At 43.9% G+C, this 18,831-nt stretch overlaps 1 protein-coding gene and 1 long non-coding RNA gene across 2 annotated transcripts in view; one reads left to right on the top strand and one right to left on the bottom strand.

Moving 5' to 3' along the window:
* Positions 1-4,557, bottom strand: part of PITPNA (phosphatidylinositol transfer protein alpha) — a 69,881-nt gene extending 65,324 nt beyond the window's left edge. Inside the window, exons 1-2 of the mRNA XM_083172172.1 lie at positions 4,341-4,557; positions 5-35 (exon numbers count right to left, since the gene is read on the bottom strand). Coding sequence (XP_083028298.1) covers positions 5-35; positions 4,341-4,360 — 51 coding nt within the window. The 5' untranslated portion in view covers positions 4,361-4,557. The remainder of the gene's footprint in view (positions 1-4; positions 36-4,340) is intronic.
* Positions 4,477-8,112, top strand: LOC146059715 (uncharacterized). Its single transcript, XR_014470304.1, has 3 exons — positions 4,477-4,662; positions 6,654-6,757; positions 7,951-8,112. It is a non-coding gene; the product is annotated as an uncharacterized LOC146059715 (long non-coding RNA).
* Positions 8,113-18,831: the final 10,719 nt, after the last annotated feature.

Here is an 18,831-nt window from a genome sequence, read left to right as displayed (position 1 = left end):
TTACCTCTTCCACTGATAGCGGCAACACAACTCGGCTGTAATAAAATAAAACAGACATATGAAAATTAACAGGAACCATTTAAAATGTTTTATTATTTACACTGTCAATTGTCCTGTCAGTCACATTATCAGTAGCAATTTTTTTTTCTTGTAGAACCCTTGTAATGTTAGGGGGGGGGGGGGGGGGAGACAGCTAGAAATTGATGTAAAGCTACTGTTGGGGAGGTCTAGCAATAAGCACACACACAATTATCTGGCTGCAAATTGGACAGATCCTAAGGATCTCTTATTGAAAAATAATGTGAAATTATAGCAAATGGGCTACAATGACTCAAGATGGAATATCTTTTCAGAGCGTGATATATGTTAAGGAGACCGCAGCCTCCATTAAAAAAAAAAAAAATGAGGACTGTGGTATCAAGTGAGCTGTGTGTTCTAGAACAATTGTCTGTGCACTGGTTTTGAGAACTGTCCCAAATGTGATTGATATGAAAAGCTAAATCTGGGTAAACACTAGAACGACAGGTTGGCAGAACGGAGGTCGCACCAAAACATTGAGCAATTCAGGTAAGTATATACACTTACCGGAAGACCAGCTGATATGTTGTCCTGATGTCACAGGCGTGTCAGCGGTCCTTACAGCAGGTTTGGCAGATCGCTCCTACACAGATATCATTCACAGACATATTGTTTGTGCTGACCCGCTTGTGATATAAAATGAACGGCCAATATATAGCTCAGTGTGTACCCAGCTTTAGACACCTAAAGGTATATTTAATAAAGTTTGGGTTTACAGAAGTGAAAAAGTTACCCATAGCAACCATTCAGATTCTTCTTATTTATCTAGCACCATCTAGAAAATAAAAGCTAGAATTTCATTGGATGCTATAAACAACATATCCACTTCTATACACCAGCATTATAGTAAATATATCCCCTACAATTGACTAAGGAGGCAAGACACACATTATTTCAGTGCCGGAGTACTGCCATGCAGCAACTACTGTCGCAGCGACAAGGGGCTAATTCAGAGGTGTACGCAGTATGGATCTGTGCTGCATCGTCAGTCTCAGTGGGTCTGAGGGTATAAGCTGATGCCGCATGTGCCATCTTTTGTAAACTAAAAGCCCATTGCTGGTTTCTCTGATCTGCTGCCTGCCTACATAGATGCAACACTGGATCCACACTGTAAACATGTCTGCCGATTTGCCAATTCAGACCAAACAATGATTGGGATGGGTAAGTCTGGGATCGTTAACATGCTGTATTTTACCAATTTCCTCAATAGATTGTTGATCACCAATGTCTGCCAGCTGACGTCAGCAGAGGGTGGAATTGGCCAGTATGTGCCCCAAACTCTAAAGTTACTCTGGATGCCTGGCAAATCTATGCTGCTGGGATCAGTGAAACCGTCCAAGGATGCGACCACTGGTTTTGGCACTCCCAGAAAACAGGACCGACGAGTCCCCGTGTAATCTTGCTGCAGCTTAACGAGCACTGTGACTAACATCACAGCTGTATCCGTATTGCAAGCACAGTCCTCTAACCACTGGTAGACTGCACGAGAAACCTAAAACAACCCCTCAATCAGCCCCAAAGACATTTTGTGAACACTGACTGTAGATACAGATAAAGCAAGGCGCAATGATATATAATACTTTCTTCTAATCAATAAGGAATTCTCAGGAAACTCAAGGTAACCTTGACCTATCTTCAATCTAGAGAATGCTGGGATACCAAAGGTGTTTTTTTCAGTAACTGTTCAATAATGGTCAGTTTTCCTGTAATGCGACTGGCATGACCCTTTAGTCAGACTGCAACCACCATTGTGTGTATATAATGCATATCTATACTAGTTCAAATAGCACAAAGTAGTTACAGATGAAAACACTTCCAGAAATAGTTTACTAGGAAACTGCGCAATCGTCTCTTGCGTAAATTGCCTTGATTTATGCCAAATGTAAGCAATCGGTGGGTTCTGCATACATACTAGTCTGCAAAGTTATATAAACAATCATTAACACACATCCCCAGACTTCTCTCAACTGGAAATGTTCTACATATTACAGCTGGATAACTACATCCCTTTCTGCATTTGTAAATGAACTAAAATTAATATTTCTCACTTTGTTGACGTCAAGTTCCTCTTTAGAATCTACTTCATAGAAAATGTGGGAAACACACGCAAGAGGTGTGACATTTGCATAATGTAGTATGCCCACGGAAGGGAATGTCCTCACAGAGGTTCTGTAACCTCAACCTGCCGCTTGTTTAATAATAACTTATTATAGATATAGATCAACCTTATAGGATTTTATTCCTGTGGGAAACTTTAAGGACCCATGTAAACATATTTCTGTATATTTCCTACTGACCAATTTAGTACATAACTGCATAATAGCCCTATCATTCTGTCATCAGGAAGGGCAAGGATGAAACAATATTTTAGCGATTAAACTGATCAAATGAAAGATTTATGCAGCATAACACAATATCGCACATACAGTACAACAAATGACAATGTTTTTACAATATTGTCATAACCAGCGGTGGCGTAGGTTTAAAGCTTGCATTATGCACAAAAAATATAGAATTTAACAAGACAGAGAAAAATAAATCCTTGTAACTCCTGCTTAGCCTAGAGCTCATACAGATGACAGACTCTCAGATCATGCGAGGGCAGACAATACAAAGCTACAGAAAGCAGTGACCCCATTGCACATACAGTATAGCAAGCTTTTACGTCACACAACAAACACTCCAAACCACCACAAAATACATTCCCTTATAGTCAATTGGATAATAACAAACAGTGACCTTTTTATATTATTAATATATTACTGTTACTCTAAAGCTGTGTGTGTGTATATATATATATTTTATTAACTACAAGAGATGCTACCACAGTGTTCCATAGGAACAGGTACCAAGCTATGTTGCTGGTAGTCAAATGAACCAATACATGGAAGTGGCAGGTTTTACTGTAGATGCCATGTGACCACCAATCACCAATTACAGCGATACAGGCCTCTGACAATGTCTGCATCACCCACTGTATCATGTACAATTCTACGTGTCCTCACTTTCGCCAACACCAACTAATAGCCATATAACAATGACACATGAAGTATCTATGTTTCTCAATCGTTCAGAAATCTAGTGTCATCAAGTTCCAAGAGTAAGAAGCAAAACACAAACGTCAGCTATATTTTTGAAACAGTTTATTATTGTAAAATAACACAAGTGTTGGGACTCCAAAATTAATTGGAACAAATAAAGTTAACTGATTCTTCCACCAATAAAACCAAAGCTACATTTTCAAGAAATAGTAGTTAAGCAGTAATTTATTTGGAAGATGACATGTTTCTGTCTGTAGAACTAGGCTGTGGGGTGAGGGGTATCTATCACAGGTTAGTCAGCACCAGGCAGTGTCAAATGTCATTTTCCAGATTACTATCCCTCACCTGCATCCGGGTTAGATGCGGACTATCCCACTGTCCAGCACAGGTCTAGCAGTCTCTAGTCCTGCCCTACACACACCATCCACAGCTCCTCTCCAAGGGCCAACATACCTCTAGCACTAGCATCAATACCCCAGGTTTCCGCACCGATCCCTACTCCCAGGCTCGCTCCCTACTGCAGCTGAACATCCTTAGCCCTAAGATCACCACTGATCTCTACTCCAGGTCTAGCATTGCTCCCTACTACAGCTACGCATCTTTAGCCCTAACATCACCACTGATCCCTACTCCAGGTCCAGCATTGTGCCCTACTACAGCTACACATCTTTACCCTTGACTCCAGCACCGAATCCTACACCCAGTCAGCATCGCTCCCTACTATAGCTGCACATCTCTTTCCACCACTTATACTAGCACTGATCCCTACTCCAGGTCCAGCATCGTTCCCCTACTGAAACTGCACATCTTTAGCACTGACAACACCACTGATCCCTACTTCAGATCTAGCATTGCTCCCTAATATAGATGCACATCTCTAGCTCTGACAACACCGCTGATCCCTACTCCAGGTCCAACACATCTTTACCCTTGACTCCAGCACTGATCGCTACTCCCAGACCAGCATTGTCCCTTGCTATAGATGCACAACGATTTACACCACTTACGCCAGCACTGATCCCTACAGCCAACCCAGCATCACTACATCCCCACTACAGCTGCACATCTTTCCCTGTGACACCAGCACTGATCAGTGATCCCTACTGGCAGCCCAGCATCGCTCCCTCTTACGGCTGCTCTCATCTCATTCATTGCGGGATCCCCCTGCTTCCGGCACGGCAAAGCATCCCGCCTCCCCAGCGCCCCTCTCCCGGTGCTTACAACTCCTTTATCAGCACCATGGCCGCTCCCGATCTTCTCCTCCGCTGCTCCCGGCCCCGAGTGAAGGTTACCGGTCACTTCTCACTCCGCACCGCGCTGGGGGCGGGGCGTTGCTGCAGCAACTGGTACGTCACGGGGGGATCGTCAAAACGGTGCGCGATGAGATCGAGACGCATCGCCCAACCCCCCTCCCACACAGCCTACAACATCTGGAGCGGAGAACCCCAGCCAGCATCGTTCTGACGAGGAGGACACTGTCCGAGAGGCGCGGCAGCATGCATGTATTTGTCTCCACCCCAGGAGCCATTTTTGTGAAGCCAATGTAAAAGCCCATTTTAGACTTTAGGCTTCGGGAAAATGGCGGCCGCCTTTGGCGTGTGTAATGTTTGAAGTTTTGTAGTAATTGTATTATCATGCGTATTGTAAATATGCAGGCAATGCGTTTTTTCTCAGCTGTAGACTTTTGTTCTGTAGCTTACACCTGCTGCATATAAGAAAATATGGCATATTATGAATAGTGTGGGGGGGCATATTAGTGTTCATATTCTTAGTTTTGCTTGCTCAGAGCTCTAAACCCTCCCAACTACCCTGGACAGGCAGGACAGTCCTCTCTTTTATTTGGCTGTACACAAGTGTCCGTAGTTTGTAGATTGCAAAAAGGTTTTCATCCATTAAGGTCCATACACACTGGGCGTTTTTGCCCAGCGTGTATGTAGAACAAAGATAGGGAAAATTACTGGACTGAAAAACGCTCAGTGCATACAGGCTGAGTGTTTTTCGCCCATTCTAGCGGTTTTCCCCAGGGTGGATGACTTTCTATAGCAGGAGGCTAATTATTATTATTATTATTTATTTATTAACAGTTTCTTATATAGCGCATACAAATTCCGCAGCGCTTTACAGAGCATAGTTATGAGCATGCTAATACCAGCAGTTGAGCGGCTGGGCCAGCGATGATGCAGGAGCACCCATCAACGCTCATCACTGCCCCGTACACACTGGGCGACTTTCGCGCTGAAAGACGCTCAAATGAGTAAACTGAGCGGCTTTCAGCTCAAAGTCGCCCAGTGTGTATGGGCCTTTAGAGTAGAGCAAGTTCCAATGTCTGCCCATCATAATCGCAATGTACCCACAATATAACTGACTAAGCAGGCATTTCAGGACAGAAACCTGACTATTCCTGGGTGTGGTTAACAACATTTTTAGAGTGGACCTCTGACTTTGATGACCACTACCAGCGTGACTTAAGTCTCAGATTAGTGAAAGCTTCAGACTTAATACACTATTGAAATCGTCTACCGTGAAATCGTCCCAAATCGCCTCAGTTTGATGTCCCCTCAGGTCCGAGGCGTGGTCCTGCTGCCTGCTCTCCGCCACCACCAGCTGGCCGGACCCCGCTCGCCACCCCCACTCCCAACAACCCCCCTTCCCCTCCACAGCAGCTCCCCTGAAGTATTACATGCAATAAATCAAATGCTATTTACTGCAGGTAAAAATGACAAATCAAGTGCCAGATTGCATGTGAGCCTCCAGGGGGACTCTCAGGAGCAAACTAGTCCGACTTGTCCTTAGGACAAATCGGACCAGTGTATGGGGGCCTTTACATTTGCACAGGCGGCAAAGTCTCTTCAATGTTCTGGGAATTGCGAATGGATTCGTGAATACATGGTGGTTAGCGATTCATCCACAATTTTGCACAGGGCATTTTTTTCCTTTCAGACTGGGTGGTGGCTTTCTGCTCACAGGGCACTGTGAATTCTCTGATTTGCGATCAATGCTGAAATAGGCCTAATGCCGTCAGCTTAGCAACTCATCTAGCGATTATTTCTGGTGATTTGGTGGACAAAGTTACCTCAAAGTTACACAACTAAAAGGCATACTTGCCTACCTTAACGTTCTCCTCTCCGGGAGAAGCCCAGAGAGGAGACTTTCTCCAGCTTTTCCAGGGATGAGGGCGGGGGTCATTAAGTCCCGCTCCATTTCCTTTAAATGCAATGATTCATGGCTCTTTCGAAGCCACCCATTCCTGCCGACATCGAGAAAGATGACTCGTAGTTCGCATTCACCACCGACATCAGTACAACACTGAAATAACCCTTATAGTTGTAGTAGTAGGAACCACTGTTGACAGGCTGGGCTATGTAAACATGTTTGCCTTCAATGGCTCCTCCACAATTCGGAAAGTTCTAACGCTAGTCAAACTCCTCTGCGATGGCTTTCCACTCTTTCACGCTTGTAGGAAACTGAAGTCAAAAAGTAATAAAATTGATTAGTGACTGTTTTTTTGTTTTGTTTTTTTTTGTCTTTTTGCAGCAGCACAGTGCCGACACAGACCCACCCCAGACCCCGGACCTCTCTCTGTTATTGGAAACTCCATGCCCATCAAGTGACCCTTGCACTACACCCACCTAAAAGCAGTTTAGAGATTATTTGCTACTGTGCATGCGTCCTAATTGTGTCCGTACTGAGTTGCAGTTGTGATTTCTGGGTGGCGACAGAGAGAAGGCTTAGCGCACACATGTAGATAGCCCATCATATTAAGGCCCGGTGATAGGGGGGTCAAGGGGGACAGCTGTGCTTCTCAGTTCCTGTTAGCTCCGTGTGCTCAACTCTGGGAGGAGACATTCTGGTGGTCAGTCTGGGTGATGCAGGGTTGCTGAATAGCTGTGATACTCCAAGGGAGATTATGGTTGGTAGTAGAATTTTGCACATTGAGGGGGTGTGTCATGCTCCACCCTAAGGGCGTGTCTAGTTCCATATATGGAGAGATTGTGAAAAGAGATTGTGAATGTGGCATCTAGAAGCGTGGGTGTGTACTGCTCCATCTGATAGTAATCTTGTAAAATTACTTATATTCAAATGTAGATGAGCCCCAAAGCAGTTAGTAATGCTGCCCATACATATGTGAGATATCGAATGCAATCATTCGATTTCGGCCACATCTGACCGATAAGTCGAATGATTGCACGCATTTTTAAGCTGACATTCGACGCGATGCGCAGGCACGCCGTCAAATGTCGCATCGATAGATATTATGAGCTGCACATAATATTTATCGAATTGCATGAGCAATCGCATGTGGTTTTTAACCACATGCGATTGCTCTAATGCAATCAGCGGCGGGTTCGGGGAGCGGGCACTGGTACCTTAATACTGGGGACTGGAGTGGTGGAGCTTTAAGGCGGCAGGACTCGGCAGCGGCAGCAGATGACTTTGAAACACAGGCGGCCCTCTGATTGGCTGAGGCCACTGAAAGAGAGCTCTCTCAGCCAATCAGAGGGCCGTCCCAGTGTTTCAAAGTCAATGCTGCTGCTAAGTCCTGCCACCTGAAAGCTCCACCGCTATGGTCCCCGGCTCCGGTCCCACCTACACAGCCCCACACCACCCCTCTTCCAGCACCCAATGTCCAGCGCAGGATGGCATGCGACATCGGGTGCTGCACTGGGCACCACTTGATGCGATCAGATGCGATGGGACATCACATCTGATCGCACATATGTATGGGCAGCATATGAGCTACTATACTTGGTAAAGTGCTGGGAAATGGTGCTGATGATTCAATGTAAATGTATCTGTCTCTCATTCATTTTTCCCCAAAAAAATGCAACAGTGTACATCGCACAATGCACCCCTGGGACCGGAGATGCTGCTGAAGAGGATCCTGAAGGACGCCAGGGGACACCATGGACATCGGAGGACCATCGGAGCACCACCAGGGGAGTATCGAAAAATATATATTCCAAAACCCGAAAGAAATCCCTTATACAAAATGCTCATGGTCCCAACAATTTCGAATAAGGGATATTTAACCTGTATACCAAGTAACTTATGCTGTTCTAATGGGACATGCTGCATGCATGCACTAACTAACTAAGGGGGTTATTCTAGTTCATTCTTTCTGACAAAATCCTTCTTAGATGGACAAAACCATGTGCACTGCGGGTAGGGAAGATGTAACTTGTGCAGAGAGAATTAGATTTGGGTGGGGTTTTTCTTCAAAGTGAGATCTATATTGCAGTGTAAAATAAAGCAGTCAGTATTTTCCCTGCACAGAAACAAAATAACTCACCCAAATCTAATTCTATCTGCACATGTTACATCTTCCCCCCTGCAGTGCACATGGTTTTGTCCATCTAAGAAGGATTTTGTCAGAAAGAATGAACTAGAATAAACCCCTAACCTACTAAACAATTTATTATAACGACTTTGACCCTACTCATTATGAACTGCTCTGGATGGGCCTAGTAACAACATCAAAATGTTTATAAAGGTTATAATGTATGCGTAGAATGAGCTTTTTTTATTTGTTATATGTTACTTTGCATGTGTATTTATTTTTTTAAAAGTTTTCATTTTAAATAAAAAAAAAAAATATTTTCTATTTTACCACAGTGGCTGTTTTTGAAACCTAGAAGAAGACTTCCTTTAAACCAGGGCTGGCTCTACCATTAGGCAGCTGCCTAGGGCACCAGGATCTGGAGTGCACCACCAAGTCTGCCTATAACAAATGTAAGAATGTCTATGAGACATCCTTCTTGTACGTAAGGTGGTGGCTGTGGAACTTCTAAGGTGCCACCTCCACACCTTCATTTGAAGAGCTGGAAAGTGAGTATTGGTGGCAATCTGGGGTGAGGGGGGGGGGGGGGGCAATAGATTGGAGTTTTACCTAGGGTGCTGAGAAGCCTCACACCGGCCCTGTAACCAGCTACCCATACTGTTGAGTTTAGTGACACTACTCGTCACACCAAAGCGTACAATGCTGTGCTCTCCCATCTGCCCTTTTCTGTCCCTGCAGTGGCGATCAACAACCCACCTAGGAGGAGCAGGACTGCAGGAGAAACACAGGCAGTGTGGACTGGAACCTGGAGCCTAGTTATTGGCACCGGCAGTACCAGAGAGATGCATTGGTAAAAGTGACAGTGTGAAAATACTTATTTATTAACAGGCAGTTATTAATTATATTATTATAGTTGGTAATAGAATTTTGCACAGCGCCCAATTGAGGCGGCGTGTCATGCTCCACCCAAAAGGCATGTCTAGTTCCATATATGGAGAGATTGTGAAAAGAGATGTGCACGTTGCGCCTAGAATCCTGTGTGTGTACTGCTACATCTGTGAGGAATCTTTTAAAATTACATATCCAAATCTAGATGAGCCCAAAGTAGTTGGTAAAGTGTCTGTTTTTTTATCACCAGCCAATCAGCTCCTACCTGTCATTTTTCAAACCAAGCCTGTAACTTCACAGTTAGGAGTTGATTGGCCGGTGATAAAAACCAGACACTTTATCACTTCACCGAGCTTAATAAATCTGCCCCATAGTTCATTGACTGGTGTGTTCTCATCTTTCACTTTATCTCCACTATGGGGTGTATTCAATGCCAGGGGCAAGCTGTGACAGCGAGCAGCTCGCCCTGTCAGTATTCAACTGCCCCCCCTGCATACGCCGATTCCCCCTCGCTCCATTTTTTGAGTGAGGGGGAATCGGCGTATGCGGCCACTGAAACAGTGAGACTCCTGGCTAAATACAGCGGGCTCCCTGCATTAGCCGCAAGCCTCTCTGTTTGGAGGAATCCTCGCTGCCCTCTGACAGTGAGGATTCCCCCGGGAATAGAGTGAGCAGCCGGCGCGGGGGTTAAACAGCGAGGATCGCTTGTTTTCTGCAATTCCCGTTGTTTAACCCCCCTCGCCGGCCACATTGAATACGGGCCTTTATCTCCAGTTTATCTCTTCTCTAGACTTAATACATCTGCCCCAGTGTGTTTTATCACCAATGCTGGGAAATTGTGCTGATGATTCAATGTAAATACTGTATATCTATCTCTCATTCCTTTTTTTCCAAAAAAAGTAACAGCTACAGATGGAGCGGGTCTCTTCTTTGCAGGGGATGGCGATGGCGACGCCAGCCGCCATCCCCTGCCACCCGGCCATCTGTATCTGCGAAAGGGGATGTGTGCGCGCACGCGTCCCCTTCTGACGGCTTCCCCCGGGTCCCCGCCGGCTTGTCGGCGGTCACCTGGGGTCTCCACCGCTTCCCAGCACCCCCCCTAACCCTGTCCGCCTCCCTGAAGCGGAGACGGACAGGGTTCCCGTCGCCCCGGAAACTGAGATGCGCGTGCGACGCACGTGCGTCTCAGTCAGATGGATGCCGGGCTGCTGGCGAATCACCAGCGGTGACGTTCTGGCAATTCGCCAGCAAGAGAGAGCCCGGCTCCATCTGTACATAATGTGGGCTAGGTGAAATGAGGGAGATTTCTAGACTAATCAAGGAAAGAGGGAGATTGCTTCTATTTTAGGGAGTCTCCTGCAGAATGCAGGAGGGTAGGCAATTATGCTGTAACAGTACCCTAGAAATAATCTTGTTTTTCACGTCTTAATGTTTCCGAGAATGGAGTGTCTTAGGCAGAGGAAATCCTATGGCCTCATTTTATCATCCACTTTGGAGGAAACAATCTATTTCAAAAGTCAGTTTTGGGGTTTTGAATACAAAGAAATAACTGTGATAAAGAGAAAAAAACTCTGTGGGAACGGAGCTTAATTGTTCTATAAGAAGATTAAAAGCCCTGCACTCAGAGTGCACAATCAATTTATTTATGCAAGTAATTAATCTAATCAGCTTCTGTGTCTTGTGCTATGGAAAGGTTTGCGTTGGTACTTATGGAACTTTACTGTAGTCCAGTGAGCAGGGCTGGATTTACAACAATAGGGTGGCTAGAGCTGCAGCTCCCCCCAACAACAAAAAATAGGCTTACACCACGAGGATCATTGTAATCTGTCAGAGCACTGGTTACACCGCCACAATGCAGCAAATATTCAAGATGGTTGCGATATGGTTGTTTGGACACAGGACCTATGTAGTGGTGGATGCTATGCTGGTGCTTTTCAAAAAAATGTTTTTATGGGGGGTGTGAGCTGTCCCCTTGTCCCCACTGTTGCAGCGCCTATGAATACAAGTGTTAATACTTGCCAACTTTTGAATTTGCCTCAGAAACTCCTTGTCAGGGAGCAGGGGCAAGGGTGACGACTCAAAGCCCCGCCCCCATCTATGCAAACTCCGCGATTTGTGTGGCTAAAATGATATAATTTTAGTACCGCCCCCTCCAACGGGCCGGCAAAGTTCGGCATTTCTTTCAGCGACTCTGGGGGGCATGCGGGAGACTTGCCCACCATCCCGGGGGGCTGGGATGGGGATCTGATTTTCGGGTACCCCTTGGCCATTCTGGGAGAGTAGGCAAGCATGCAAGTGTTGCATATCAAATTCATCTGTCTCCTGGTATGTACTAATCAGTGGCGTCTTTATAATGGGTGTAGTGTGTGCAATATACATGGGCCTGAGTCCAGTTTTAAAATACTAATATATTTAAAATACTAGTGGCCTAAGACAGCTATTATTATTACATTTATTATAGGCAATGGCATCTGCACAGACGCTGCATAAACACATGCTGACAAAACTTGGCAGACTTCTACATGAGCCAGCATCCAGATTTTATAATGTCAGTAACTTCCAGCCATGTCCTCCACACGCTCATGGGTAGAAACATTGCTCCTTCCAGGAAGTGGAACTGAAAGGTGGTGGTGGTGGTTGTGTGTGTGTGTGTGTGTGTGTAGTGGCGCCAACATCTGGTACTCAGTGCCTGGGTCTGATGGAGGGGCCCGCTACCCTCTCCTTTGTTACAGAGAGCCGGGCAGAGGGAGAGAGAGCAAAAGGCTTCCGCTAAAGCAATGCCTTACTCCCCACCTGCACCCTGGATTTTACACCAGCACCCCACGTAAAAATGTTTTAGAAGGGCGTGGCCACGTCCCCCCACATTGTCCATGCCCTCTTATTTTATCAGGGCCCGGCAAAACTGTCCCCTCTGTGTGTGTGTTGGGGGGGGGGGGGGCAAAGTGCAATCTGATCTATGCATTGTTTGTGGAAAAAATGTGTTGCCCTTTGCCACAGGTGCCTTTAGGCATGACACTGATCTCACATATCTTTATACATTTGGGAATAAATATTTGCCATTGTTCCTACAGGTTAAGTATCCCGTACTCAAAATGCTCGGGACCAGAAGAATTTTGGATAACGGATAATTATGTATTTTGGAATATTTTTATATTTGAATGAGGTATTTTAAGGTATCTTGCATTTATGTTGTATAAACACATCAAACACATGATATACACACAAATATAGAGACTATGGTTTTCGGAATAATTTGGATAACGGATATTTGGATAAGGGATACTCAACCTGTGGTGTATATAGTTCCTATTGCTGTGTAAGTATCCCGTGGAAGGATATAACAGATCTTAATTTCTTGTGTGTAAGTTGGCGTATGAATATCTGTAATGTATGTATTTCCTTCCCTGCAGTTTATGAGTAAAGAAGCATGCTGAACTTCCTGTGTCCTCCTTCATGAAGGTTTGATATAATATAAGTTACAGACTTAACACAACCTGTATTAGATCTTTTATGGGGATGCGTTGAAAATCCCTGCAGCTGGGAGTCAGAAGATTGGTAGCGGTATCCTGAGGGTAATGTAGGGTACACACCAGGACGACCCGGTCACGATGCACATCGTGAGCGGGTCGTCAGTGTCTCGTCCGACCTGCTCACGGTGACGCGGGGGGGCATGACCCGCTCACGATGTGCACCGTGAGCGGGTCCGATCCGATGGCGACCCGCACCCGGCTGTATGGTCGTCATTGAGATCCTACCTGCAGCAGGTAGGATCTCAATAATGACCGACCGACCCGCGGGACCGCGCATCGGATCGGTATCGGTCCACACCAGGTCAGAAAAGGGCCCAATCAGCACACAATCTACATCCAATTGGTCGGAATTGGATCTAGATTGTGGGGATCGGGCCCTAGTCGTCCTGGTGTGTACCCAGCATTAGAATTTCAAGAGATCCCAGAGATAACTACTGGTGACAGGATTAGGTACTGCTGCGGGAGGGGTACACACTAGATGACATGCACTGTGACTATGGGGGAGATTCTCTAAACTAAAAATGCGGATTTTTACCGCATTTTGGGATGCTCTAAGGGTTACCGCGACGGGGGGGGCATCGCCAAAAAAATCTGGCGATGCCCCATAGAGCTGTCTTTTATAATAATTATTGCATATGTTAGATCGTAAAAGCCCCCTATATCAGCTATCAATGAGGATAATTCAGGCTTGATCGTATGACTGTGAATTCACAGCAACCAGTGTTCAGTTAAGACCAAACGATCTACACCCCACTGTATGCCCGATAAATGTTATTGCTGCCCACCAATGATATATGCTGCTGCTCACCAACATATGCCCCTAAATGTTATTGCTGCCCACCAATGTATACCACCTCAATGTGACCAATGTATGCCATGCAACACTGCTGCCCTCCTAAATATGGAGCTGCCCACTGTGAATCGAATGACACAACACTTATTCAAAGTTGTTTTGTAATAAAACATACACAAGTGTGATTTTATTTCATAAACAGTATATTTTTTTTTTTTTTTTTTTTACATTTCAATTTCATATTTATTTATTTGTTTCTCTTAATTCATACAGAAAATTTATACACAATAAGGACTTTACATCTGACAAAAGTTTCAAAAACATACAATTACATACATTACAATGACATTTATACAAGACTAATATACACACTCAACCTGCAATCCTCAGTCTCTACGATTTGTTCATATTTCACCAACAATATGGAGATTCATCTGCTTTTTGTATTTGATATCTATACTTATCACTGTAGGATCTACACCGGCCTTTTGTTACAACTGTGTTTTTTTTTTTTGTTTTTTTCCCCCCCCCTGGTTAATACTAAAATTTCTATTATTCGAGGGCATTAATTTCTTAAGGACTTTAAAATAATGATATTCGAAGGTTGTATTTGACACTTTTAGAGGGAAGAAAGAGAGAAAGAGAAAGACCGAGTGAAAGTGAACGAGTGTGCCACTCCTTTTTCCCTCCCCCCCTTATTTTCATCTCTCGACTTTATAGTGCATATTCTATATATTTAACCCGTTTCCCCTATCTTTCCCTCCCACTCCACCCACCCTTCCCTCCCACATTTCATTCTTAAGAGGCCCTTGCCCTGGCCATTTAACCAGCCCATCCCTTCCCCCTTTCTTTACCCTAGTTCCTTACCCTCGCTGTGCCCTTTGCCACCCTATCCCCCCCAACCACCACCTACCCTTCTTTTGCAATTGTATATCTACGTGCATTAGTGTGTGAAAACCCTATCAGGTATTTCAACCTCACCCCTCCCCCCCCCTCCCTCTCTCTCTTACCCCTATTTACCATAATATTTAGTATCAAACCAACCCTCCCAAATTGCGAAAAAGTTTCTTGTGGTGTTACGTGTCAGACTAATATGTCTTTCATGTTCACAGGTGAGGTTCACCAGGTTAATCCAGGCTCTCACTTCTGGCCCGGTTTTAGCCATCCATGTACGTGCAATAATTACTTTTGCCATAGAGCTCAGATATATGGCCAATTGCCTTTGCGCAGCCGACATTTGATCACTATACCAGACTCCTAGTATATATGCCAGGGGAGTTTCATTATGAGCCGGTATGCCACTTTGTATCATTATATTTTCGATTTTTTCCCAATATTTCCTTACTATTCTACACTCCCAAATTAAATGAAAGAAACCACACTTTAACTCTTTACATTTAGGACATTTATCAAGATACTCGGGCACGTATTTACTGATCTTTTCCGGAGACATGTATGTCCTGTGTAGAACATTGAACTGAATTTGTTGTGTTCTGGCAGAATTTGTTGCAACAGTAGCCGATTTAAGAGCTATCTTCCAAGATTGTGAGTCTACCCCTACTACCTCTTTTTCCCATTTAACTCTTAGCCCTTCTAACTCTTCAGTCTGAGTGATTTCTAATAAATAGTTATAACATTTAGAGACCATTTTGGACCCTCCCATCTTATTTATAAATTTTTTAACTTCTGATTCAATTATACCAAATCCCACTTCTCTCTCCTGCACTGAAAGCGCACTCCTCAATTGCAGAAATCTGAAGAACATTTGCCCTGGTATCTCAAACTCTTCCTACAGTTGAGCAAATGATTTCAGGTGATTATTTACATATACTTGACCCATGGATCTGACACCGTATTGACTCCATATACATGTTGCCTCATGTTCTTTCGTTATTTCAGAATTTTTGAATGTAAACAGGAATGTATCTGGGTCAATACCTTCTGTCCCCTGCATCTTGCTAACCCATTGCCATATTTTCCTAGCCTGGTTGATTATGGGCACCTGAATTTTGGTATTCCCTTTTGTCAATAATATCTGTAGGGGAGTATGGCCAGGTGCCACCCTAGCAAGCATCCTAAGAAGCTCTTTAGGATGCTCCTGCCCATTCATCCAACCCTTTATTTGTGCCAGTTGTGAGGCATAGTAATATAACCTGAAATTGGGTAGTGCAAGTCCCCCTTTCTTCCGTGGTCTAGTCAAGATGGCCATCCTAACCCTAGGTCTTTTATTTTTCCATACAAAGGAAGAAATAGCTCCCTGGAGCCTATTAAATACCATATCTTGAATATATATTGGTGCATGCTGTATTACATATAATATTTTGGGCAGGATGACCATCTTGACCAGATTAACACGACCCAAAACATTGAGGGGAAGTTTTAACCATGTTCTAAATTTTACTTTCATTTCAGTAATTATCGGGTCTAAATTATTAGCTACATATTTCCCCATATCTTCTGCCACAATAATACCCAGGTATTTAAACTGTTTTACCCTTGGCGGATAACTAAGTGGCAGATTTAACGGGTTACTATCTCCTGTAATGAGCAACTGCGATTTGCTTAGATTAGTTGTTAACCCAGAATATTTCCCATAATCCTGTATAACATTTAACACTTCATCTAGATCTCTTTGATAGTCGGATAAACCCACTAGTAAGTCATCAGCATATAGTGAAATGATGTTATAGGCATCTGGGCCCCCACGGGTCTCCAGTGCTACCCTCAGTTTACAGGCAAGGGGCTCGATTGCCAGCGCAAATAACTGCGGCGACAACGGGCAGCCCTGTCTGGTTCCCCTGCTTAACTTCAAAGGTTCTGATACATATCCATTAACCAGGATCCTTGCCGTGGGTGTTTGGTATAACAGGAACACTCTCTCAATGAACCGAGGACCGAAACCAAAACCATTCAGGACCTGACGCAAAAAAGGCCATTCTATAGAATCAAAAGCTTTATTAGCATCAAATGATGCCACTCCAACACTTTTATCCATGACCCCTGCCCATTGCATATACGAGAACACCTTGCGGAGATTAATCGCTGTAGATTTTCCACAGATAAAACCGGTTTGATCCGGATGTATCATGTAATGGATCACTTTACTCAACCTTACAGCCATAATCTTCGCATATACCTTAGCATCTGCAGAGATCAAAGAAATTGGCCTGTAAGAGTCGACTTTTAGGGGGTCTTTACCTGTTTTAGGAATAACATTAATTACGGCCTCGGTCATTGAGTGTGATAGCCTGCCATCCAGTTCCATTCCCCTAAATGCCTGCCACATGTTCTTGGCCAAATTCTTCCCAAAAAAACTGTATACCTCACTCGGTAGACCATCCACCCCTGAGGCTTTTCCCTGGGGCATTGACCTAAGGGCATCTTCCACTTCTTCAATAGAAAAAGGTTTTTCCAACATTTCCTTACTTTCTACTGGCAGAAGCGGAAGCTGAGGCTGAGCCAAAAAATTTTTTAAGTCTACCGTGTCTATTTCCAGTCTAGACCTATACACATCTTTAAAATGTTGTACAAATACTTCCGTTATTTCTGAGTTGGTAGTTACTATCTGCCCATCTTCTGTACAAATCTTATTTATATTAGTAGAGGGAGCGTTCGTTTTAGATAAATAGGATAAATATTTACCTGCCTTATCACTGTTTATATAAAGTTGATGAGAGCTTTTTAACATACGGAAGTTTGCCATTACCTGGAGGTGATCTAGCCAATTTTGCTGTTCTTTTAACCACTTTTTTTTAGAGGTTTCACTATTATCACTTAGGTACTGCTTTTCTGATCTAATCATCTCCGCCTCCAATATATTAGCTGTATCCCTAGTCTTCTTTTTTTCCCCTGCAATTTCCTTCATAAGGATACCTCTAAGGAAGGCCTTAAATGTCTCCCATACAATTGGATTACTTGCGGTGGCTAAATTTTGTGTAAAAAACCCGTCAATTTCCACTTGCATTAATCCGTCCTTTTTAAATCTAGACAACCAACTTGGATGAAAGCGCCAGTAAGAAAACCCTTTGTCCATATTTAAATCTAGTTGCATTATAACTGGCGAATGATCTGATATACCTCGCCCTTTATACTCTATCCGTCCCACATAGTTTGTTAATTCTGCTGATACTAGAATCATATCGATCCGTGAGAAGGAATTATGTGGGGCTGAATAGCAGGAGTACTGCTGGACATTGGGGTGTCTCTCTCTCCAAATATCCCGCCACCCCACTTGGATACAGAAATCAGCTATCCCCTTATTGTTCACCGTTTTTACCGTATTCATCTGCAATCTATCCAATTTTGGATTAATAACCGCATTGAAGTCTCCAAGACAGATAATATGTGCTGCAGGTCTATCTGATATAAAATCAACTGCTTTTCTTAGTACCTCAAAAGAGAATGGCGGGGGGATATATACTGCAACAATACAAAATCTACATGTCGCAATGTAAGCGTCTATAAAAACATATCTCCCTTGCTGGTCGATTTTACTTGTTATACATTCGAATCCAATATTCTTTTTTATAATCACCGATACCCCCCTTGAGGAGGGAGAAAACTGTGAATGATAAGATTTTTCAATCCATGGCCTTTTTAACGCTATTGATTTATCCCCAAATAAATGGGTCTCTTGGAGACATATGATGTCAGCGGCCATTGTTCTACATTGCTTCATCACCAATGACCTCTTTATTTTTTCGTTTAGCCCCCTGACATTCCATGTTAGTACACTAACCATTAACAGTTCTCTCACACCTCTCCATCTTTACACAACAGGACAAGGCATCAGGATCCAAATCTCCTATCAACCAGGAGTTGCAGGTTTTACACATAACACATTTCACACAACATATAATCATAACATATACCCCTCCCCCCTCCCCCCACCCTGTATAACCTATCCCTCTAGGCATACCTCTTTTACCCCCCACTACACTACACTTTGACCCTTTGGAGGTATTTACACTCTGCCACTAAGTTTAACCTTTTTTAAGGCATGCTCAGCTCCCCAGACCTTTATATCCTAGGGGTATGTATACATATTTATTTATTATTTTCCAAGAAGTAGAGAGAAGTTTTTTTTTTTTTCCCCCTCCTTCTCCCCCTAAACACTCTATTCCATAATTATATTTATAGTTACATACCCTCAACATACATTATTCTCACCCTCCCCCACCCCCTCCCGTCCCCCGCCCAAGCCACTTTACCACTCTAGTATTG

Source organism: Crinia signifera, chromosome 2 (assembly GCF_055691185.1).
Source record: "Crinia signifera chromosome 2, ASM5569118v1, whole genome shotgun sequence".
NCBI classification, from domain to species: Eukaryota; Metazoa; Chordata; class Amphibia; order Anura; family Myobatrachidae; genus Crinia; species Crinia signifera.
The sequence above is the reverse complement of the archived record's forward strand: the minus strand, read 5'-3'. Positions and strand labels throughout refer to the sequence as shown.